This window comes from Giraffa tippelskirchi, chromosome 9 (genome assembly GCF_054371585.1).
Source record: "Giraffa tippelskirchi isolate mGirTip1 chromosome 9, T2T-mGirTip1v1.2.pri, whole genome shotgun sequence".
In the NCBI taxonomy this organism is placed as follows: Eukaryota; Metazoa; Chordata; class Mammalia; order Artiodactyla; family Giraffidae; genus Giraffa; species Giraffa tippelskirchi.
This window is the reverse complement of record NC_137283.1, coordinates 153924860-153950888: the sequence shown is the minus strand read 5'-3', so window position 1 is coordinate 153950888 and position 26029 is coordinate 153924860. Positions and strand designations below refer to the sequence as shown.

General features: G+C 40.1%; 1 protein-coding gene across 17 annotated transcripts in view; it reads left to right on the top strand.

Annotated features, from left to right (window-relative positions):
* Positions 1 to 26029, top strand: part of IPCEF1 (interaction protein for cytohesin exchange factors 1) — a 204801-nt gene that overhangs the window by 96488 nt on the left and 82284 nt on the right. For 15 of the 17 annotated variants that reach the window (XM_081530343.1, XM_081530337.1, XM_081530338.1 and 12 more), the window contains one exon: positions 17814 to 17866. In XM_081530343.1, the coding sequence (XP_081386469.1) occupies positions 17843 to 17866 (24 nt within the window). In that variant the 5' untranslated portion in view covers positions 17814 to 17842. Of the gene's footprint in view, positions 1 to 1778; positions 1972 to 17813; positions 17867 to 26029 lie in introns of all 17 variants that reach the window. The other 2 variants (XM_081530344.1, XM_081530333.1) reach the window with 1 other exon arrangement.

Here is a 26029-nt window from a genome sequence, read left to right as displayed (position 1 = left end):
ACCAAAAATAAGCACACGTGTTCGGAGAAACACAAATGGATGGTCAATTTCATTCTCCTCTCATTTTTGTGTTATTTCTCAGGACTTTATGTCGATGATAGTCTAAGTAAAAAAAAAACAATAGAAGAGCAAAAATTTCCTGTAGAAATGAACATAAAGTAATATTTTGTAAAACTTAGATATCCAGCTTTATGATTCCAGTAGTTTTAAAAACTGCTAAACTGAAGTCTAAAGCATGTTAAATTAGGGAGTCAGAATGATCTTTCACTCTGTCTCTGGTCTCAAGCTCAATAGTGTACGTATCTGTTTGTCCACTAGGTGTCTCTTTGCATATGTATTATGATTCCAGAGACAGCTAATCTAGTTCTGAAGGCAACAGTACATGGATTGTGTCAACAAACGTCTGAACTTGGGGGTATTTAAGAATGGCTTTTGGCTCAGCAGGCAAAGAATCTGCCTGCAATGCAGGAGACACAGGAGATTCGGGTTCAATCCTGGTTGGGAAAATCCTCTGGAGGAGGAAATGGCCACCCACTCCAGTATTCTTGCCTCGGAAATCCCATGGACAGAGGAGCCTGTTGGGCAAAAGTCCATGGGGTCACAAAGAGACATGGCTGAGTGACTGAGCATGCGCGCGCGCACACACACACACACACACACACACACACACACACACACACAAGAATGGGTTTAATAATTTAACAGCTCTTCTTAGATAATAAATAGAAATGCATCTTGGCAAGAACTCTAATACTTGTTTAAAAATTTTGGAGACATTAACCAAGAATTTGTCAGCAGACACAAAATTCAGGTACTTGCATCAAAGTTGTTGAGAGACTGATACAGATATTTAGGACTGCAACCAGGAAGTGAGCCCTACATTATTTATGAATGAAGTCTTAGCAAGGGTGCTTAATTTGAAAACAAACTGCATTTGAGTCTCTGATGTCTCTTTCTAGGTACTATATTCCTTGCTGATCAGATCCTTCAAAATCACCCCGTGGCAGCTGATCTGTAGCCCTTTGAGTGCATGCTTAATCGCTCACTCATATCTGACTCTTTGCAACCCCATGGACTGTAGCCCACCAGGCTCCTCTCTCCATGGGATTCTCCAGGCAAGAATACTGGAGTGGGTTGCCATTTCCTCCTTCAGAGGATCTTCCCGACCCCGGGATTGAACCCATGTCTCTTATGTCTCCTGCATTAGCAGGTGAATTCTTTACCGCTGAGCCACCTGGAAAGGTCAGCCCTTTGAGTAAAAGATGTCAATTGTGGTGAGTCACATAAAGCTTCTCTGAATTGTTCAAATTTGGTAAATTGTTTAAGTTTACTCTAACTTGTCCTAAAGTAGAGGGAGGGTCAGAATAAGTCAACAGATATTTATTAGGTGCCTACTGTATGCCTGGCCTGGAGTGTCTACAAGAATTATGGCACTCAATTTATTCTCTAAGAATGTGATGAGATTTACTGTTTGCAGAAAAATTAAGCATGCTGTGAAGGAGAAGTTGAAAAAGCAAAGTTTATTATAAGAGGCAGCATTGCTAATATCCAAAGGACCCCAAGCTGGGAGTCTGAAGACTTGAATTCTAATTTTGACTTTATGACTTACTAGCTATGTGAAGTAGCCACTCTACGTGCCCTGTATATCAGTTTCTTTATTTGTAAAAGTGTAGGTAATGTTACTTTACTGAGTTGATGTGAAGACTGCAAACAATTGTTGAGAATCCTGCCGAGTGTCACTGTATCTAAGAGAAGTCGCCTTTTTTCTTTTGATAAAGGCTGTACCTGTGCTCAGATGCTCAGTTGTGTCCGACTCTTTGCGACCCCATGAACTGTAACCCACCAGGATCCTCTGTGCATGGGGTTTCCCAGGCAAGATTACTGGAGTAAGGTGCCATTTCCTCATCCAGGACATCTTTCTGACCCAGGGATCGAACCTGCATCTCTTACCACCTCCTCCTGCATTGGCAGGTGGGTTCTTTACCACTAGTGCCACCCTGGAAGCCCCTTGGTTAAGGCAGCCTTTCCTATTTTGATGCACAGCAGGTTAGCTCCTTATGATCATGACCTCTGCTTTTGGATTGGGCCTCATGCACTATTTTGCAAAATCCTAAGTCCCATCGAAACAATATTTCCCAAGAAAGAATCAGCCAAACAAAAGAGGAATTTTTGTCCAACTCCAGAGCAATGGGTACAAACAGCAGGCAGCTTTTGTAATAATTTTTCTAGCTTCTTTCTAGCCTGCAATGGTCCCACAGCAGAGGGCACTGCTGCATGGAGTTATGCTTACTTTTGTGGAAAGAGGGTTGAATGGAAGGTTGTTGGGTAAAGCTTGATTAAGCTGACAGGTTGCCTCAGAGCAGTGTAAACACAGCCTGAATGTTACAGTCAGAAACATGTACTCTCTTCCAGAGAGAGAAAATATGCCTGTAAGTCATGTGGATAAATTTAGGGCTGCAGATTGTAGAAAGGGAAGGGTGATCATTTGCCATTCTTGTCTGGCCCATCTTAGCATACAGCATCTACTCTCACCCCGTACAGGCTGGAGTGAAGTGAATTTAGGGATCAGGTGTTATTACTAGGAGCTGCCATTGTGGACAAACAGGGTGTATTTCGGAACACCCTGTAGTGGACCTAATAACTGATACTTTGTGAGAAGGGGTACCAGTGGTTCCTGTGGCCTTGTCATAGGCCTGGAAGCCCTGTTCTTAATTGATGGAGCATACTGGGGCTAGTCAGACCATTGAGGAGGTTCCTTGGGTTTCCATCACAGATCTTGTAAATCCAGCCTAAGCACACAGCTAGTTTGAATGCTAGAATGACTGACTCCTACAAGGTCCTTCCTTCTGTCACTGGTATAGGAGAGGAGGCAGGTACTTTGCAGACTTTATCTGCATTGGTGCATGAAGTTGCTACTACGGTGTGTATATTTGTGTGTGTGTATGTTGAGGGGGTGGGTGAAAGTATATTTTGCAGGGCCCCTGCCTTTATACATAATTTGAAGAGCCAAAAATCAGTGTGCTAGCCCAATTCTGGAGGGCTGGTGGGGTTAATCTGGGCTAGCATCATAGAATTTAAGACAGTCACAAGAACAGAATCGATTCCATAGGGATGAGTCCCACTGGTCTCTGGGCATCTGGTTGACCCCACTAGCTGCTAAAGGGGAAGTGCCTTGTTGAGAGCAATGGGCACAGGGCATACGTGGGCAGCACTGGCTACACCTGGAGGGGGATTGGCAGGGCTCCAGTCACTTGCCAGAGCCCTAGGGCATGCTGGGTTGCAGATCATAATCTGTGAGTCTTTCGGGTTCTGGAAGCTGCAAAAGGACCTATACATCTGAGGTCAAAGATGTAAGAGAGCTTTGTGCCTCACAAAGCGGGGGCGGGGAGGGGGACGGCCAGCAGCCTTCTGGGTTGGTGTAGGTTCCTCCAAGAGGTAGAAGAGGGATTGTTCTTCGTCGCTTAGAGTTTGCCACCTCCTTGTTACGATGGTAAAAATGATCATTTGGGGATAGAGATTGACATTATTGGCTGAAAGAAGGGCTTTTCCCTCTTAGATTTGTGTATTTTTATGTCTAAATCGTGATTGTCAGGGCTGAAAGCTTATGTGGGAAGGCAGGATGGAGAAGAAAAGATGAGGGCTGCCAATCTCCCCAGACGATGGATCACAGCATTTCAGTGGTGTTGAAAATAAAATAATTTTAATTATAGTTTCTTTAAAAAAAGCTGCGACTCTTAAAACCATCTGTCAGATTATCCTCAAAGTGGAGAGACCGCAGAAAAGAAATGCAGTGAAATGAGTGGCAGAGTTAAAGACAAAAAAAGAGAAAATAAATGAAAGAAGAAGAATAAGACTTCTAAAACTTATAGGAGAGATGGATTGGACAGAATGACAATAAAACTAACAGGAAAAAGTTTGAAATAATTTGAATAAATTTTTCCCTTTGGTAAATTTCCTGGACAAAGTAATAACCACAGATGAACTCACCCAATACATCCCTGCATGCATGCTCCTGTTGGGGGGGTGTGAGGGGGGCATCTTGAATTTTGCTCCCTTCTCTCCTACTCTGCCTTAATAAGAGATGTCCTGCTAAGGAGTAAAGCTAATGGACTGATTCATGTCCTTCACTTTTTTATCTGAGCAAAGATGCATTTTCTCTCCTGCTCCCATGGTGTTGCTATGATGGACAGTCACTTAACAGAAGATGCTTACAGGCTGGTTTCGTTGCTAGTTAAGTGTGTACTTTGTTGTCACACATTTTCCATGCTTTTTGATGATTGAGAGTTCTGCCTTTAGGGTGACCAGCATTTTCTGTTTCCGAAGAGCTCTAGTTTTTGGATTAAGAATAATGCACATTGTTTGCCTATGCTCTCGGATTGTCTGTAAATCCATTTACTGTTCTGAGAGTGTCTTGTTGAATGCTAACACTGTAATTTTAAAGGATAAGCCTGTTGTGAATGAATCTGTTGGCTTTTAAACTTTTTGTTCATTATGTTGTTTTTCACTTAAGGCTCCATGAAAAAGAGAATAAGCCTAGCCCATAGTTTCTTTCAAACGGAAAATTATCTTGAGATCATAATAAATTGTCTTCTTTAAAAGGGTAGGCATGGTACTTGTTTTACTTCATCATCCCAAAGATTATAATTAAGACAGTTACTTTTGGATCAATGGAAACTATAACTGCCTTTAGTGAATTTTTTTTAAGTTAAAAAAATGCTAATTATCAACTGGCTGCTTTATGAATAGTGCATTTGTTGTGTATTGATATTCTTAATTTATTTTCTGGTTTTAAAATGATATGGGACCAGAATACATATTTCTACTTAACTAGCGTACCAAAAAGTTTCTAAATAAATTGCTAGAATGAAGTTTTATTTTGTTAGGATAAAACAAAAAGGAATGATTCTTCATCAGCGTCTTAGTTAGCCTGGGCTGCTGTAACAAAATATTGTAAACAAGGGGGCTTATCAACAATAGAAATTCACTTCTCACAGTTCTGGAGGCTGGAAGTCCAAGAACATGGTGTCAGCTTGGTCAGGTTCAGGTACGAGCTCTCTTCTGGGTTGCAGACTGCTGATTCTTTTTGTAGCTACATAACGGGAGAGAGTGAGTCTGGTCCCTTCTAATGAGGGCAATTTCACTTATGAGGGCTCCCCCATACTGCATCATGACCTAATTACCTCCCAAAGTCCCCACCTCCAAATACTATCACGCTTGGAATTAGATGTCAACATATGGATTTTGCAGGGACACAAACATTCAGTCCAGAAAACCAGTAATAAATTTAGGAACAATCTCATCTTTGGAATTGTACTGAAATATATTTCCACTTTTCAATTACAGGACTTATCAGAAATAAAAATATTTTATTTGATTTCATCTCACTGACTTAAAAAACAGTAATGACTTTAGTGCTTTTGCTAATTCTCATGTGGTACTGGGAGAAGGCAATGGCACCCCACTCCAGTACTCTTGCCTGGAAACTCCCATGGACGGAGGAGCCTGGTAGGCTGCAGTCCATGGGGTCGCTAAGGGTCGGACATGACTGAGCGACTTCACTTTCACTTTTCACTTTCATGCCTTGGAGAAGGAAATGGCAGCCCACTCCAGTGTTCTTGCCTGGAGAATCCCAGGGACGGGGGAGCCTGGTGGGCTGCCGTCTATGGGGTCGCACAGAGTCGGGCACGACTGAAGCGACTTAGCAGCAGGAGCAGCAGCATGTGGTATTGTGTTAAGGAATTGTTCTTTAAAGAAGGTAATTGTCTCAGATATGACTGAGAAAACTATTTCCTTAAACTCTGAAATAAGGTACCAAAAATGTGTCTAGGAGAGTAGGTTAGGGAGTTTATTCAACCTTGAAGTGGGAAAGCTATTTTATTTGATGAAACCTGTTATCTAACTTGTTCAAACCCTTTAGTTGTGTGCTAACTCCATTAGGAAGAATAGTTTTCTATAACAAAGCTATTTCTGGGTAATTGCACCCATTCTAGGTAATTGCTGTCTCTTGTTGAGCATCCACGTGTCTCCCATATGATATTTCACTTAATTCTAACAAAATCCTATCAGCTGGTTATTGTCATTTCTGTTTAATGGATGAAGCTCTTACTATTTAGAGAAATTAGGTGATTTTTTTTAAGTTTCCACATTTAAGTGGTGGAGTGAGATCTGTTTGGCCCTAAACCATGTGCGTGCAGTGATTTTAAAACATTTTTTTTGGTTGTATATCTATAAAATAATATGGAAACCCTACGTACTCCCTCACATTTTAAGTTGTCACCTAGAGTTTTTATCATACGTTTAAATAGTTGCAAAAGATGTAATTTGTGGCATATTATAAATCTTGATAGTGAAAAAAGGTTATACGTGCATGCTAAGTCACGTCAATCACGTCTGACCCTTTGAAACCCTATGGACTATAGACTGCCAGACTCCCCTGTCCATGGGATTTTCCAAGCAGGCATATGGGAGTGGATTGCCGTGCCCTTCTCCAGGAGATCTCCCTGACCTGGAATCAAACCCACGTCTCCTATGGCTTCTGCCACTGGGAAAGCCCGAAAACTGTTATATTCTCTTTAAATATAACTTATTCAATATAAACAGAAATTTGATATGTTTAATTATTTTTTTAAAGGAATCTTTGGAGTTTTAGATTTTACATAGCACATTTTTCCCCCTAGAACTCATATTTTTATTCCAATGCTCCATGGATTTTTGTACAATTATAAAACATTTTTATCTTAAAACTTATTAATAATCCTGTAATACATTTCAACAATATATTGCATATATTTAAAATGAAATTTATTAAAAAATTTTGAAGTGCATAATTCTTTAAACCATAAATTATTTCATTTGGAGTGAGTCATTATAATTATTATTGGTTTGTAACTTAACAAAAATATGAATATGTTACACATCTTGACAAATAATGATTAATACAAGAGGTAAATGTTTTTATTGAAGATGCAGTGTTTAATGACACAGATGAAACTTTCTTTCTAATTATGTAACAATTTTGTTGTTCAGTTGCTCAGTCATGTCCGACTATTTGCAACACCATGGACTGCAGCACTCCAGGCTTTTGCCATCCATCACCATCTCCCACAGCTTGCTTAAACTCACGTCCATTGAGTCAGTGATGTCATCCAACCATCTCGTCCTCTGTTGTCCCCTTCTCCTCCTGCCTTCAATCTTTCCCAGCATTAGGGTCTTTTCTAATGAGTCGACTCTTTGCATCAGGAGGCCAAACTGTTGGGTATGTAACAATACCCATGAGTATTATTTATTTCTAGTATTTGAGTTCAGAACCAGTTTTAGTCCTATTATTGTTTTTTATGTATGTGAGCACTTAAAACTAGTTCTCATATAAATAAATAGGTGGGAATTGAGTACTTTTTGAACTTCTTCCAAGAATATGCCAAATATTGCATGGTAATCTATCAAACAACCACTTTTTTTTTTAAATTTTTTAACTTTACAATATTGTATTTGTTTTGCCATACATTGACATGAATCCACCATGGGTGTACATGTTTTCCCCTTCCAGAGCCCCCCTTCCACCTCCCTCCCCATCCCAACCCTCCGGGTCATCCCAGTGCACCAGCCCCAAGCACCCTGTATCATGCATTGAACCTGGACTGGTGATTTGTTTCACATATGATAATTTACATGCTTCCATGCCATTCTCCCATATCATCCCACCCTCGCCCTCTCCCATAGAGTCCATAATACTGTTCTATTTATCTGTGTCTCTTTTGATGTCTCGCATACAGGGTTATCTTTACCGATTGACTAAATACCATATATATGTGTTAATATACTGTATTGGTGTTTTTCTTTCTGGCTTACTTCATTCTGTATAATAGGCTCCAGTTTCATCCACCTCATTAGAACTGATTTGAATGTACTCTTTTTAATGGCTGGGTAATATTCCATTGTGTATATGTACCACAGCTTCCTTATCCATTCATCTGCTGATGGGCATCTAGGCTGCTTCCGTGTCCTGGCTATTGTAAACAGTGCTGCGATGAACACTGGGGTACACGTGTCTCTTTCAATTCTGGTTTCCTCAGTGTGTATGCCCAGCAGTGGTATTGCTGGGTCATATGGCAGTTCTATTTCCAGTTTTTTGAGGAATCTCCACACTGTTCTCCATAGTGGCTGTACTAGTTTGCATTCCCACCAACAGTGTAAGAGGGTTCCCTTTTCTCCACACCCTCTCCAGCATTTATTGCTTGTAGTCTTTTGGATAGCAGCCATTCTGACGGGCGTGCAATGGTACCTCATTGTGGTTTTGATTTGCATTTCTCTGATAATGAGTGATGTTGAGCATCTTTTCATGTGTTTGTTAGCCATCTGTAGGTCTTCTTTGGAGAAGTGTCTGTTTAGTTCTTTGGCCCACTTTTTGATTGGGTCGTTTATTTTTCTGGAATTGAGCTGCAGGAGTTGCTTGTATATTTTTGAGATTAATTGTTTGTCCGTTGCTTCATTTGCTACTATTTTCTCCCATTCCAAGGGCTATCTTTTTCACCTTGCTTATAGTTTCCTTTGTTGTGCAAAAGCTTTTAAGTTTAATTAGGTCCCATTTGTTTATTTTTGCTTTTATTTCCAATATTCTGGGAGGTGGGTCATAGAGGATCCTGCTGTGATTTATGTTGGAGAGTGTTTTGCCTATGTTTTCCTCTAGGAGTTTTATATAAACAACCACTTTTAATGATTAAGAGACTTAAAATAGATTTTTCTACTTCTTCCTTTAACTCTTTCACTCATAGGCACCTTCCTCAAGCTAATATTCTCAGAAAGGTTGGGACTATGGAAAAATTATTACTTCCAAATCACTTTTGCCAGCATTATTAGTATTTTCCACAAGCTAATTTTATTGTGTGCTTTATAAATATTTTTATCGAATCTTGGTGCTACCTATTTTTTAGAGATACCATGTACACTATAACATCATTAGCTGAGCTGGTTCTTTTTGTCCAGACAGTAAGCAAGTGTATTTCCATGAGTCTTCATAAATATCATTCCACTTTCTAATTCTTCTAAAGTATGGCTGTGTGCTTTGTATGGAAGAGGAGAAACTAGATTAAGCTTAGGTTGTTTTGGCAATTCTTCTGCCCCACTTTGAATCATTTTGGTGACATTTTAGATTTCACATATGTCAACAACCTCAGGAAATATAGCACCAAAATTCCAAAACCACTAAGTGAACTACATAAGTCAACACTCATGTAGCCTCCATAAAGGCACATCCCCTCATCTATGCTCCTTGCACCAGTGATTGCATATTATTTCTACCCATTTGCTCTTTGACTCAGGGAGGTTTGACATCACACAGTCTCACTTCCACCTTCTGCAGATTGGGAGGGAGATTTCTCATGGGCTATTCATGACAGTACTATTCCACTAAATGAGAAAAAATTGAACTTCATAGGTTTTCTTTATGGAAACTCATCTGTAGTTTAGAGCTTTTATTTTTTGTATTTTAAATTCACTTACTCAACAAAAGTCTATTCAGTCAACCAGTATACAAAGACTGGGTACAGAGCAGTAAACAGATAGACAAGGTAAGAGAGTGCCTGTTGCCCTCAGGTAAGTTACTATAGTGGGAGTCAGATGTTAGCAAAGTAATTGCAAAATTAATAATTCTGTACAGTTGTGAGACCTTCTATGAATAAAAGATAAGGAGCTATGAGAATATATGAAAAGATACTGATCTCTAATAAATGTAGTGGAAAGCTTTCTTGACTAAATGAGAATTGACCTGAATGTTGAAGAGCATGTACAAAGGTTCTGAAATGGATAGAAACATGTTTAAGGAATTGATTCTTAACCACTGGGCTACCAGGAAAGTCCCAGTATACATATTTTGCTGTAGATTTCTTCAGACTTTTCCCTCCAAGGCACTGATGTGTGAGTTGTATCATATAAACCTATATTTTTACAATAAAAAGTGAGTGAAGTTCCACTGCACATATTTTCCCTACTTTTTCATTAAGAATATATTGTCAAACTCTTCGCTTGTTTGGTATGGTGCTCAGTTGCTTCAGTCGTGTCTGACCCCTGCGACCCCATGGACTGGAGGAGGAGCCCACCAGGCTCCTCTGTCCATGGGATTCTTCAGGCAAGAATACTGGAGTGGGTTGCCATGCCCTCCAGGGGATCTTCTCACACCAGGGATCAAACCTGAGTCTCCTGTGTCTCCTGCATTGGCAGGTGGGTTCTTTACCACTCATGCCACCTGGGAAGCCCATAGTTGATGGCAGATGATAAAGATTCAGCAAATGTCAGCAGTCATTGTGAATGTCACCATTGTCATCAACATCATCTTGACAAGCAAAGGTATAATTGGACATCCCAACAACAAATTTTTCTTTTCAACACCCCCCACCAAACTTAACCTCTAACAATTTTTTGTGTGTATGCCGGTCTCAAAGATTAAAAATGGAGTTAGGCTGTTGTTTTACTTTGAGCTTATTTCATTACTAGTGAGACTGAATATTGTGGTTGTTTAGTTGCTAAGTCGTGTTTGACTGTTTGCAACCTCATGGACTGCAGCACACCAGGCTCCTCTGTCCTTCACCATCTCCTTGAATTTGTTGAAATTCATGCCCACTGAGTCAGCGATGCTATCTGACCATCTCACCCTCTGCCGCTTCCCTCTCCTTCTCAATCTTTCCCAGCCTCAAAGTCTTTTCCAATGAGTTGGCTCTTTGCATTAGGTGGCCAGTGTTAGTCATTTGTATTTTTATGTTTTGAATTTTCCTTCACTTGGTATCTTACTTGTTTGCTGATTATTTTGTTTTATAAAATTGTTAATATTTTTATTGAAGTATAGGTGACTGCTGTGGTAGTTTTTGGTGTACAGCAAAGTGATTCAGTTTTACATAATATGTATGTATATGTATATATACATTTTACATAGTTTTTCAGATTCTTTTCCATTATAGGTTATTATAAGGTATTGAATATAGTGCCCTGTGCTCTACAGTAGAACTTTGTTATTTATCTGTCTTGTATACTGTTCAGTTCAGTTGCTTGGTCGTGTCTGACTCTTTGCGACCCCATGGACTGCAGCACACCAGGACTCCCTGTCCATAACTAGCTGTTGGAGATTGCTCAAACTCATGTCCATCGAGTCAGTGATGCTATCCAACTGTCTCATCCTCTGTTGTCCCCTTCTCCTCCTGCCTTTAATCTTTCCCGGCATGAGGGTCTTTTCCAATGAGTCAGTTCTTTGCATCAGGTGGCCAAAGGATTGGAATTTCAGCCTCAACATTAGTCCTTCCAATGAATATTCAGAACTGATTTCCTTTAGGATTGACTGGTTGAATCTCCTTGCAGTCCAAGGAACTCTCAAGAATCTTCTCCAACACTACAGTTCAAAAGCATCAATTCTTCAGTGCTCAGTTTTCTTTATAGTCCAACTCTCACATCTATACATGACTACTGGAAAAACCATAGCTTTGACTAGACAGACCTTTGTTGACAAAGTAATGTCTCTGCTTTTTAATATGCTGTCTAGGTTGGTCATAGCTTTTCTTCCAAGGAGCAAATGTCTTTGAATTTCATGGCTGCAATCACCATCTGCAGTGATTTTGGAGCCCCAGAAAATAAAATCTGTCGTCTGTCACTGTTTCCATTGTTTCCTCATCTATTTGCCATGAAGTGATGGGACCGGATGCCATGATCTTCGTTTTTTGAATGTTGAGTTTTAAGCCAACTTTTTCACTCTCCTCTTTCCTTTCATCAAGAGGCTCTTTAGTTCTTCTTCACTTTCTGCCATAAGGGTGGTGTCATCTGCATATCTGAAGTTATTGATATTTCTCTTGGCAATCTTGATTCCAGCTTGTGCTTCATCCAGCCCGGCATTTCATTTGTGCTTCATCCATCCTGGCATTTTGGATACTGTAGTGTGTATCTATTAATATGAAACTCCTAATTATCCCTCCCCTTCCCCCTTTGGTAATCATAGTTTTGTTTTCTGTCTATCTGTGAGTCTGTTTCTATTTTGTAAATAAGTTCATTTGTATCATTGTTAAAGATTTTGTGTGTAACTGAAATGATATGATATTTGTCTTTCTCTGACTTATTTCACTTAGTATGATAATCTCTAGGTTCACACATGTTACTGCAAATGGCATTGTTTCATTCTTTTTTATTGCTGAATAATATTCCACTGCATACATATCATTATTCACTCACATGTCCATGGGCACTTAGCTTGCTTTCTTGTCTGGTGCGTGTATCTTTTTGAGTTAGAGTTTTCATCTTTTCTGGATATAGACCCAGGAGTGGGATTGCTGTATCATATGGTAACTGTTTTTAGTTTTTAAAGAAATCTCCATACTATTCTCTGTAGTGGCTGCACCAATTTACATTCCCACCAACAGTGTAGGAGGGTTCCCTTTTCTCCACATCCTCTCCAGCATTTACAATTTGTAGAATTTTTGATGACAGTTACTCTGACTGGTGTGAGGTGATACTGTGTTGTAGTTTTGATTTGCATTTCTCTAATAATTAGCAATGTTAAGTGTCTTTTCATGTGCCTTCTGGCCATTTGTATGTCTTCTTTGGAGAGATGTCTATTTATGACTAGGTCTTCTGCCCATTTTTTGGTTGGGTTGGTTCTTCTTCCTTTTTTGTTTTCTTTGATATTGAGCTGTATGAGCTGTTTGCATATTTTGGAAATTAATCCCTTGTCAGTTGCATCATTCGCAAATATTTTCTCCCATTCCGTAGGCTGTCTTTTTGTTTTGTTTATGATTTCCTTTGCTGTGCAAAAACTTTTAAGTTTGATTAGGCCCATTTGTTTATTTTTATTTTTATTTCTTTTGTCTTGGGAGACTGACCTGAGAAGACATTGCTACAATTTATGACAGAGAACGTTCTTCCTATGTTCTCTTCTAGGAGTTTTATGATGTCATGTTTTGTATTTAAGTCTTTTTTATTTTTTAATTTTTACAGTGTTTTGTTGATTTCTGCCATATGACAATGAAAATCAGCCATAGTTATACATATATCCCTTCCCTCTTGAGCTTCCCTCCCCTACCCCATCCCACCCCTAAGTCATCACAGAGCACCAGACTGGGATCCCTGTGTTAGCAACTTCTCACCAACTATCCATTTTACACATGATAGCGTATTTGTTGATGCTACTTTCTCCATGCATCCCACTCTCTCCCTCCCCAACTGTGCCCACAAGTCCATTCTCTACATTTGCATCTTCATTCCTTCCCTGCAAATAGGTTCATCAACACCATTTTTCTAGATTCCATATACATGCATTAATATATGATATTTGTTTTTCTCATTCTGGCTTACTTCATTCTGTATAACAGGCTCTAGGTTCATCCACCTCACTAGAACTGATTCAAATTTGTTTTTTAATGGCTGTGTAATATTCCGTTGTAAATATGTACCACATATTCTCTACCCATTTATCTGTCTGTGGATGTCTAGATTGCTTCCATGTCCTAGCTGTTGTACATAGTGCTGCAGTGAACACTGGGCTACATGTGTCTTTCAGAACTCTGTTTTTTTCAGTTTTTTTTCAGAGCCCAGTAGAGGGGTTGCTGGTCGATTGTTTTCCTAGTTTTTTAGGGACTCTCTGTACTGTTCTCCATAATGGCTATATCAGTTTACATTCCCACCAACAGTGTAGGAGGGTTCCCTTTTATCCATAGCCTCTCCAGCATTTATTGTTTGTAGATTTTTTGATGATGGCTATTTTGACTGGTGTGAAGTGATACCTCATTGTAATTTTGATTTGCATTTCTCTAATAATTAGCAGTGTTGAGCATCTTTTCATGTGTTTATTGTATGTCTTCTTTGGAGAAATGTCTGTTTAGGTCTTCTGTACATTTTTTAATTGGGCTTTTTGTTTTCCTGACATTGAACTGTATGGGCTATTTATATATTCTGGAGGTTAATCTTTTGTCAGTTGTTTCATTCTCAATTATATCCTCCCATTCTGAGGGTTGTCTTTTAATCCTGTTTATTGTTTCCTTTGCAGAAGCTTTCATGTTTAATTAGGTCCCATTTTTTTTATTTTTGTTTTTATTTCTATTACTCTAGAAGGTGGGTCAAAGAGGATCTTGCTGTGATTTATGGCAAACTGTGTATTGCCTATGTTTTCCTCTAAGAGCTTTATAGTTTCTAGCCTTATATTTAAGTCTTTAATTCATTTTGAGTTCAGTTTTGTGTAGGGTGTGAGGGAGTGTTCTGACTTCATTGATTTACATGCAGCTGTCAAGATTTCCCCAACAACACCTACTGAAGAGACTGTCTTTTCTCCATTGTATACTCTTGCTTCTCTTCTCAAAGATTAATCAACCATAGGTCTGTGGGTCTGTTTCTAGACTCTCTATTCTGTTTCATTGACCCATATGTCTGTTTTCATGTCATTACCATGCTATTTTGATTACTGTAGTTTTGTAGTATTGTCTGAAGTCTGGGAGAGTCTTGCTTCTTGTAATTTTTCTTCAGGATTGCTTTGGCAATTCTGTGTATTTTGTGGTTCCATATAAATTTTAGGATTGTTTGTTTTAATTCTGTGAAAAATGTCGTGGGTTATTTATAGGGATTGCATTGAATCTGTAGATTGCTTTGGGTGGTATGGTCATTTTAATAATATTAATACTTCCAATTCAAGAGCATGGGGTATCTTTCCATTTCTTTGAATCAGCTTCAGTTTCCTTTATCAATGCTTTATAGTTCTTAGTGTATAAGTCTTTCATCTCCTTGATCAGGTTTATTTCAAGGTATTTTATTTTTTTGACATGATTTTCAAAGAGATTGCTTTTTTACTTCCTCTTTCTGACTTTTCTTTTCTTTTCTCCCTGTATTTGGATGTTTTCTTCTTTAGGTCTGGGAAGTTTTCAGCTGTAATTTCTTCAAATACATTTTTGATCCCCTTTTCTCTTTTTTTTCCTTCTGGTAGCCTTATTATGTGTAGATTGGCATGCTTTATATTATCTCATAGGTCTCATATGTTGCCTTCTGTTTTTTCATTTTTCTATCTGTTTTCTCTTCTGATTGGGTAGTTTCTGGGTTACTTTTTTGTTTGGTATTGTTTAGTTTGCTATTTATTGCCTTTAGCTCAGTTTTCATCTTGGCAATTTGAGTTGTCTAATTTTAATTGGCTCCTGTTTATAGTTTCTAGTTCCTTGTTACGGTGACTCCTGTCTGTAGCAATAATTTTTCTTAATTTCTTCAGGATTTGTATTACTTCCTTTTTGAACTCAGGATCTAGTAAACTGAAAAAGCCTGTTTCATTATTTGGTCTTTCAGGTGACTTCTCTTGTTCTTTTATTGCTGAATAGTTTCTCTGCTCCTTCATTTTAGTTATATTTCTGTGACTCAGTTTAGGAGAAACAGTTATCTGTTGTGGTCCCGAAGGGCTGTTTTTATGTGGGAACATTCTATATGAGTCTACTTGATGCCAGGGCTGCTTTTGATATGGATACCTGCCACATCGTTCTCTGGGGGTGTGCTAGCCAGTACCCCTTTTTAGGGGGCGAAGGTTATGTTGTGGTGACCAGAGGCTGCACTGGTTGTTGGAAGGGTCTCCTCTTTGCTCTGTGGTTGTCATAGCTCTGTCAAGGGTGGGGCCTGTTCTGCAGCTGTTGGAGCAGAAGCTCTCAGATCTGGTTCTAAGCTGCGGTGTGAGGTAGGCAGGGCTGGCGACCTTCTGCTGGTAAAGGAGCCCGTGAGTATTCTTCCGCCAGAGCTAGCACTGGGACATGCTTTCTGTGATATTCCCTGTCACCCTGGTGTGCTCAGAAAGCGCACTGCTGCTGAAACTGCCCTCTGCCCCACCTCAGCAAAGGAAAAGCCGGCAGTCAGCTCAGAAGTCCTTCCGGTGCTGTGCTCAGGAAGCTGCCAGTGGCGTGAATCTTCTGTGAAAGTCACGCACCCACCAGGAATCAGTTCAGATTTCAGCCCCACACTGCGTGTGGGCCACCCACACGTGCTTGTGTGTGCCCAGAGCTTGTAGAGTGGAGCTGCACCCTCTGTGAGCAAGCTGAGGAAGCTGCTCTGGTGGGGCAGTGCCACTCCCTTTGCACATGCATTGACACATAGGCTTCCCATTTATCTTAAACACACCTCCAGTGGCCTGGACCGTTCTTGAGGCCCTTGGGATTGTTTCTGCCTCCAAACCAACTCTTCTCCTTGGGTCTGTCTGCTGAAGTCCCTTGTACCAGCAACCAGCTTCTGCCATGCCCTCCACCAGGTATGCCTCTCAGGCTGGGGCACGCAGTGAGGTGGCCAGGACCTTCTGTGCGCATTTCTCTCTGTCCTGCTTCTGCAGGCTGGCCGCTGCGTCCCCTCTGAGCCCCTGAAACTCCGTATCTGGTTGAGGGGTCCCAGAGTGAGAGAAGCTTTCATAACTCAGGTCCATCTCAAGCTTCATTCTTTTGTCCTTTCATCCTACCCAGTTATGTGGTGGTCTTTCTTGCAGCGTTGGTTCTATGAGATCTTCAACCAGCATTCAGTGGGTATTCTGTGAGAACTGTTCCACATGTAGATGTATTTTTGATGTATTTGTGGGAGGACGTGAGCTCCACGTCCTTCTATTACACCATCTTGATCTCCCAGTCTACTTATTATTTTCTTATTGGTGAATAAGATAATTCTTTATGCTATGATTTTTATGTATTAAATAAATACTACAAATGTTTTCACCAGCCTGTGATTTGATTTTCCATTTATGTTTTACTGTATTTTTTAAACAAGTGAGTTAAAAATTAAGGAAATTGGTCAGTCTTTTTTTATTGTGGTTTTTCTCTTTGGCATTTTACAAATAAATGTTTTATTCATATCAATGTAATATAAATATGGCATTTTTGATATAAAGAAGGGTTATGCGTTTTTCAGAATTTGGGAACCATTGGTATAAGAAATAAAGTTACATGGGGTATGGATCTGTCACTAGGAAGAGGTGAAAGGCTCTTTGCTTTGCAGAGAGTTTCAGCGGCTTGAGGATGTTTAACAAGTTTGTCGCTTATCAATGTCTGAAGATGTGAGATTTTTTTTCTTAGTCTGAGGATATGAGATTTTCTTCTTTTAGTTTTCATCTTCTTTTCTTGAAACCAGAGTGTCTTGTTTTTCAGGTAATCCACTACAAAGTGCAATACATCAAAGGGGGCTCATCTTCATATTAAAGTTGAGATTTCTGAGGCTGAGGGATTGGTTACATTTTTGAAATTGTTCAGTTAATACCATCAGAACAATAGTAATGGATCAGATATGTCCACATCTTACATTATGTTGTTCATCATGAAGATGAAAATATTTTCACTTTTCAAAAATGTACGCTTATGTATGATACAATATTGCTGTTGTTGAGTCTCTCAGTCATGTCTGACTCTTTGCCACCCCATGGACTGTAGCCAGGCTCCTCTGTCCTTGGGGTTTCCCAGGCAAGAGACTGAAATAGGTTGTCATTTTCTTCTCCCGGGGGTCTTCCTGACCCAGGAATGGAACTTGTGTCTCCTGCATTGTAGGTGGATTCTTTATTGCTGAGTCACCAGGGAAGCCCATAGTACAATACTAAGTAGATAAAATATATATATAATACATCTTGCTGTAGACTTGAAATACTGACACATGTACAATTAAAATTCTGGCTTATTTTATGAACTCAGTTTTTAACAATTGGCTTATTCTGAATTAAAAGGCCTTGTAATGAATTGCTTTTATTGTGAAATTCATCAATCAAAATACAAATGCTTTTCTCCCTGTCAAGAAGATATACACTTTCAAGAGTGATTTAATCCAACATTTAACTGAAAATGCTTTTTCTCTTCTAGCTTTTGTTTCTACCAATCTGACGTCATACATGGCTACTGATGGCAATGAGCTTGTAAGTATTCTTTGGAATACTCAGACTTTAAGTATTAATCGTCAGTTTGATGAATGAGTAAAAAATTAGGTTGATTTTAAGTTTGACTAGCTACTTAGTGTCCATTTCATTAGTCATAATGGAATGAAAGAGCTTCCCTAGTAGCTTAGATGGTAAAGCATTTGCCTGCAATGCAAGAGACCTAGGTTCGATCCAAGAGTTGGGAAGATCCCCTGGAGAAGGAAATGGCAAACCACTCCAGTATTCTTGCCTGGAGTATTCCATGGACAGAGAGGACTGGCGTGCTACAGTCCATGGGTCTGTACAAAGAGTCAGACACAACTAAGCAACTAACACACACAATAGAATTCAATGATCCCTTTGTTAGAGTTCGACAGTTTCTTATGATCACCAAGCATTTGCTTAAGACCCCTAGCTGTTTAAATATCAAGAAACATAACCACAATTTTGACACACTGTATATAAATTTGTCTCTATTTTCAATTAACTCTGGTATAGTGTAACCTCTCATGCAACTTCTATGGGAATAATTCTGCTAATTATTATGCCAAAATTATAGGTTCCTTTTAAAATAATTTTATAGCCATAAATTTGCCTAAATTAGGTAAGTCAGTTGAGCAAGTTCCCTCTGTTAGATGAGGAAACTCATGCAGGGAAAATAGAGATGTTGATGTAACATGATACTTCAGATGGAAGGGGATGCACAGACTGTAGCCCAGCAGGCTCCTCTGCCCATGGAATTTTTCAGACAAGAATACTGGAGTGGGTTGCCTTTTCCTCCTCCAGGGGATCTTCCTGACCCAGGGATCAAACCTGCATCTCTTGTGTCTGCTGCATTGGCAGGCAGATTCTTTACCACTAGTGCCACCTGGGAAGCCCCTTTATTGGTTGTTTATGCAGGGAAAATAGAGAAGTTGGTATAAGTAACATGATGCTTCAAATAGAAGAGGATGCAGTGCAGTGTGGGATTGGATAACCTGCATCTTTTGGCAAATCTAATGACTTCATGATGAATGCATAGGACAGTTTTTGGAGTAGAGCCAAAAGCAGAAGCAGAAGTGGGGTGTTGAGAAAATATAGTATAGACTTCCTGCCAAATAGGGAACGTGGACAGTGGTTTCCTGATGCACATTAAGAAATGGATGTCAAGGCAGGTTGTATTCTAACGATAGAGAAATTGAGTGAACTAGACAGCTCCTGGAAGAGCCACCTTACTAAAAAGCAGGACAGCATATTAATTCTCTGCTTGATAACAATTTCATATTCCAGAGAGAGAGAAGGCAATGAGAGCAAGCTCCTTCTAATTGAGGGAATCCTTGCTAATGATGAAAATGGTGGATAGTTTGGGAGACAAGGGTGCAGAAAACTAAAAATGAAAATGAAAATTATAGTCGCTTATGCAACCTAGGAAATTCACTATCTAAAACTTGCAGAAAGAGGGAAGTCTGATTTTTTGCACATGAATGGGTGTGTGTTTGATAATAAAAATGTGAATAATCACAGTGAAGATAGGGAAGAACAATTAAGAGAATAAATGGGACTGCAATGGAAAATTTTTGCTAGGATTAGGTATAAAGCTGTGTGTACAGGATATTAAAGGAGGGTCTTATGGTCAAGGGCAAAAGCACACAGAGGTCACAGATCTGTAAAGACAAAATCAGGGAGACTCAGGTTTAGAGTGTCCAAAGTTTATGAGAAATTTAGAAAGAAAAAATGCATGTGATTATAAGCATGTGTATGTGTTATTTGGGAAAATGGCATGGAAAAAAAGAATTAGAACTGTTGAATCCTTGATAAAGGTAATACAGGGTTTAATTCTGATGAAAAAAAAATGTAATCTTCCAGCTGGAAGAAGTTCATCTTATATGTTTAAGAGGAAATGGAAATTAAGATAATGAGAGCACCTAAGGACTTCAAATGAATCAATTGATTCATTGAAACATTCATTTAATGTTCACTGATTACTTCTCCTGAGTTTATTATGTATCAGCCACTGTACTACCTAGGAATTGGAGATTTAATGGTGAGTTGATACAAGTCAAAATCTCCATGTCTTTAAAAAAAAAAGTATAGCCTTGGATTTTTGAACAAAGATGGCAGATATGATTACCCAAGGACTAATGTATCATCCTGGAACTCTCAATCTAGGGCTGTTACCGCTGTTACCTGCTTCCCCTTTGGTTCTGGGCACAAGTGGATTCTGTTCTTCTTGGTGGGAACTATTTTTGCGTCTTTCTCATTTCATGAGCCATCATCCTCCACTCCTAGACTGAATCAGCTCAGCTCGCCTTGTGTGTCAGTTTACCTGTTATTTTTATCTCACAGCCATCAGTGTCTGGCTGGGAACGCTTAACATCTCTCTCAAGCATTTCTTCCAGCTGCTTTTCAGTGGTTACCCTACTTTATCTTTCCACTCAGAAAATTAGTTCCATTTTCTGCTGTCATTTGTTCTCTAAATAAAATGTAGCACCAGAGACCTATTTTTATGCTAGGTAGTTTTGGTAGGCCTGACACATTTGACCTAATGACATCCCAAATTACCCTTCACTTCCACTAAACCAACATGTATTGAGCTGCGTGTACTGAGCTCTCTGCTTGGTGCTGGGGTACTTAGAGGGGGAGCCGACCACCTGGTGGGGCAGGGCGATACTTCTAAGGGACTTTTATTGATCCCGACATGATAGGTATCATTGAAGTGGTATGGTAAATAGTGCTAACAAAACTGTTCAAGAACTAGACTCTACGCATTTGAGATTTTATTATGTGCACAGTAAAAAAGCACTGCTCTTTTTTTGTTGAATTGTTATCTGATAGTATCCTTTTCTTGCCTCTGATTTTCTCTCCTCTGAAGGGAAGTCGCAGGATTTTCAAAGCTAAAGCTTCATACAGAATCAAAAGGAGTAGCTCATTAAGTTCCGTCTGTTTTAACACCTAAATATTGGGTTGACCAAAAAGTCCATTCAGGTTTTTTTCCAGAAGATGTAACAACAGCCCAGTATTTCCCCATCTTCACAGCACTTGCCCTCCCCCTGCTCACTGGGCTCTTTGCCTCTCTCTGCACTTGTCTCCTCGCCACCTCTCAACTAACCTCTACCTGCCCAACAACAGCCAGGGTGGATTTGCCTACACGTAGATGTGATTTTTCTACTCATCTTTTTCCATCTGTTCAATGGCTTCCATTGGCTTTCAGATGAACTTTGTACTTTCCAGCATAATTTACAAGGCCCTTCGTGATGTGACTCGGCCCCTCTGAACATGGTTTCTCCACCCCAAACCCTGCCGTCCTCTGTGGTCCATGCCCCCTGACTTGTACCTGCATTACTGTACCACATCCTCTTATGCATAGGTGTTTATCTGGAGGGCCTGCCCTGACTCCTCACTTTTAGGTAAGCACTGTGATGGGGTGCAGACCTTGTTATCCTTGCTAGGTTCTCTTCTTCTATGTTTCCCTGGAAGCTATGTTAAAACTTTCTTGCCACTGAATTGCTGGTCCTCAGCACTGAGTGACTGTGCAGTAAGGGATGATTGAATAAACAAAAACCATAATTTACCAAATTGTGACCTGAAAGAAAGCACTGGCATAATCACCTTTAGGATCTGGGTCAGAGATTTGGGGGAAATTTCCACCATTATGATTATATTTGGTACAATCGTTAAACATCCATTGTGTAGTTCTTATACGGCTTTCCGTACATTATACTGTGCTTCTTCATGTGGCTCGGTGGAAAAGAATCCATCTGCCAATGCAGTAGACATAGGAGACTCGAGTTTGATCCCCGGGTCAGGAAGATCACCTGGAGAAGGAAATGGCAACCCACTTTAGTATTCCTGCCCGGAAAATCCCATAGGCAAGGGGGCCTGGTGGACTACAGTCCTTGGGGTTGCAAAAGGGTCAGACACAACTTAGCAACTAAACAACAGCAAGCAGCATGATACGGTGGTGATTCAGAATTATACACTAAATCAGTATGCTTAGTTTTCTTTTATGATTTGTTTCTCATCAAAATAAATAAATAAATAATAACGACTAACATATGAATCTTAAAGACTTGATTAAGAAAGTTCTCCAGTCTCAGATTTTCGTAACAGCATTTTAGCTAAGGAAGGAAAGCAGCCTTAATTTAAGGATGACAAGGCTCAGAGAGAATGTGACACAATATCTCGTTTACCGTTGTACACAATTCTTTTACCTAAAGCTTTCAAGAATTGTTTTCGGGGATTGCTCTAGTGGGGAAGAAATGTCACAGTTCTCTTAGATCAAAACTTTATGACAGTGTTTTCTCAAAAATTGTTTAAAATAAATTTCCTTCCCTAAATGTTTCCTGGAAAAAAAAATGCCAAGTGAAAACTTTTTCTTGAAATGAAAGGCTCTGCATAGAAATCATAGTTGCTTGGCTCAATCTTTCTGCTGATGAGGACAAGCTCACCGAATGTGAATGGACACTTCTGGCACTGTGGTCATTGGGTTTTCTGCTGTTGCTGGGACTGCATCTGTGCAGCAATCTAACAAGACACTGGTCCTTGATGTGTGTGCTTTACAAAAAAAGCTCTGCATACATCGTTCACAGAACGTGTATTGCCCAGTCCTTCTGCGCACTGTGTGGTGGGAACAGCCGCCCACGTGATTCCAGTCCCCACGGGAACCTGCCCTGCCCCTCCCGCCCACTCCATCTCTGTGCCCGTGGTGTGTGTCTCAGGGATGTGGGAATATTCAGGGATGAACTGAGGAATCTCTTTCCCACCTTTTTGATCAACGGGAAAGAGCTGAAATGTTGGCGGCTTGCTTTTTAGGCTCCATCAATGGAATGCCATGTTGAATTGGCAGTGCCAGTGCAGCTTTGAAGGCAGGAAGCTGCTGTGCATATTTTCTGTCCCAAGTAGGACTTGGAGTGGAGAAGCACATGACAGCTGCCTGGGGAACAGATGACAAGGTGGGGGCTTGTGGGCTGCCTCTGGAAGACTTGTGTCCCTCCTCCCAGCACCTCTTCACCCCATGCGTTCCTGTTTATTGGGCTCCAGATTCTTAGTCTTTGGAGGATATGGTTAAAACAGGATGCCGAAGAAAGCTACTGTGGTTTTTCAGGCAGTAGTATTTTAGCTTGAAGTAGAGATTTGTCTGCTTCAGTCTCCTGTTGTTCTGAGCTTCCCTGGTGCCTCAGTGGTAAAGAACCTGCCTGCCAATGCAGGAGATATGGGTTCGATCCCTGGGTCAGGAAGATCCCCTGGAGAAAGAAATAGCAACCCACTCCAGTATTCTTGCCTAGGAACTCCCACGGACAGAGGAGCATGGTGGGCTACAGTCCATGGGGTTGCAAGAGTAGGACATGATTTAGCGACTAAACAGCAACAAGAGGTTTGTCCAGCACAAGTCCATTTTACCTTTAAAGAAACATCCAGGGTCATCTCTCCAGGTGGGTTCAAACTTAAGGTCAGTTGATCCCAGGAGCTTTTCTTTATGTATGTGGCTCTCTGTGGGGAGAAAAATGCAGAGCAACTTTGATGTTGCTTTTCTCTGCTGATGTTCGTGGAGGTATTTTCAGCTCTGAGTAATCAAACACTAGATGGCTTTCCAGATATTTGTTAAATCTCCACTTGTACCAGGCACTATCATTAAGGCATTATAGGAAATAAAAGCTGACATAAGACACAGTTAACCCTTTGCTAAATATTTATCCAGTGTTCCCTGTGCATTAGGCATTGGGCTAGGTGCTAGATTTTGAAGTCATGGCGTGTTCAAGAATGCCAATTCTATCTTGAAGTCATGGCCGATCATTCAATCTAAGCAGAGCTGTCATTTAACTATAGAGCTGATAAAGGAATTTGATAAACTTTAAGAAGCGACATTAACAGAGGAAGTGATTAAGTAATTATGTGGGATGGAAGGAAAGCCTATATGAGATTAACCATAGTTGCTGGTTTGGACCACTGGATGGATTGTGTCACCACTATGGGGTTGCCACTCAGATTTGTAAACAGATAAGTTATCATACCCATTTGAGAGGAGAGGCATCAGCAAACCATTGTGGAATAAAAAAGACAGAAGAAGTAGAGTAGCCCTGAGTTAAACAACAGACTTAGGAATCTGAATGGCTAGGTCTAGTGTTGGCTCTATTGCCAGCTCGGTGTGATCTGAGGGGAGGTTACTTACTACGCCAAGATGAAGTTCCTGCTTTGTGAAAAGGAAGGTAAAAATAGTACCTACCATGAAGATCTTTGGGAAATGACAGAAATCGATTCTTACAGTGACTCCAGATAAATAACCCTGAGTGAATATAAGATTATTATAAGACTTCACTGCCTTCTAAAGTCAGAGAGGGCTTCACGGTGAAGGTGGCATTTGACCTGGGTCTGAAAGGAAGGGTAAGTGTTAAGCAGATGAAAAATAGGGGAAGAGAATAAAGCATTCAAATGTATGTAGTTGTTAAAGTGCCTGGAATTTCTGCAGGATAAAGAAAAGTTTAGGGTGTCAGGAGAGGAACTGGACAGAAGTCTTGGTGGTATATTGAAACTACTGTGGGAAGTGACTTGTTTGTCACTTAAATTGTGATTTCAAGGTGGAGTCTTATACTTGAAATGATTGGTTTCCATTCAGCAATGTCCTGCAGGTTCACATGTAGACACTCCACTCTGCAGTGTCAATACAGAGTTCAATGATAAACGAAGAGAAAGCTGTAGAACACAAGAAAAGCACAGTTAGGCTCAAAAACACAGTGCTCATCTCTATGGATCAGAAGTGAAAAGCGGCAGCAAGACTGAAGCTACGGCTTGATGGGCGCCTCATCTGGAGGCAGAAAGTAGTTTTCCTCTGGTCCAAGTGAAGGGGTAGAAAATTGCTCCACCAAGTATGAGAGAGCTCCATTCATGTCTTGATGACTGTGGTTGACGGCGGCTCCCTCACTGTAGAAGGGGCTAAAGAAAAACAGTCGTCACACCACTGCCTGGGAGGTTACACAATTCCACAAGCTACCTGAGGGTCTAGAAAGGGAGGAACAGGGACACGTCTCAAAATCAGGAAATAAACCTGGTCACCAACGAGCTCAGCAACTGGATATGCAAGATTTTCCGTGACTGCTTCAGGACGTGATTGTAAACCTCATTCCACATCAAGTGGCAGCAACCTCCAACTGATAGAGAGGGAGCCGTGGGCATAATGGGGGAAAGGAGAGCAGGGAGAGATGGGGAGAGAGGGAAACTGAGAGAGAAAGAGAACATTGTGAGTGAAAACCCGTCCACTCACAATTCTGCCAACTTAAACTCCAAAACAGATTTGAAAAATGCTAAGAAAGGTAGACTATGAAATAAAAATTGTAAGTCTAACTTTATTTTACATAAAAGCAAAATTCCAAAGCCTGACAAAAATTTTTAAGTATGAAACTCAAATCTTTTATACCATTTTGAAAGAAAGCAGGCACAAATGGAAAAGTATAAAACACAAGTGGGTTTTGAAAATATTAAGAGGGATTAGAAAAGAAAACATAATTTTTGAAACAGAAAGCTTAGTATATGACTTACATTCAACATTGGATACTTTCTAAATGAGTATTTGTAAATTGAAAAACCTGTATAGGACACGCATGGCACAGAGAGATAGATGAAAAATTAAGACAAAGAAAATTAAGAGCAAAACACAGTGGGATAGAATTGAAAAAAAAAAAAAAAGAAACAGGTAGAAAGATGGCTGAAATTTTGAAAGAAAAGACCAAAACATATTGCAGGTTGTAGAGAATTAAAAAGTTTTATATATCGCATGCATGCGTACTAAGTCGCTTCAGTCATACCTGACTCTGCAGCGCTATGGACCATAGCCTCCCAGACTCCTCTGTTCATGGGGTCTCCAGACAAGAATACTGGAGTGAGTTGCCATGCCCTTCTCCAAGGGAATTTTCTCAACCCAGAAATCGAACTCACATCTCTTGCGTCTTCTGCATTGGCAGGTGGGTTTTTTACAGCTAGTGCTACCTGAGAAGCCCTTTCTTAATTGCAGGAAGGATTATAAGTAGGACACTTTGAGAGCAATCGGGGGATATCCAAAAAATTAAGGATGCATATATCCTGTGACTGTGCAATCTACTCTAGGTGAATACGCTAGCCCACGGACACATGTGCCCACGTGTATTATATTGTACAATGGAAGTTATACAAAATTGATAATTGCAACGACGT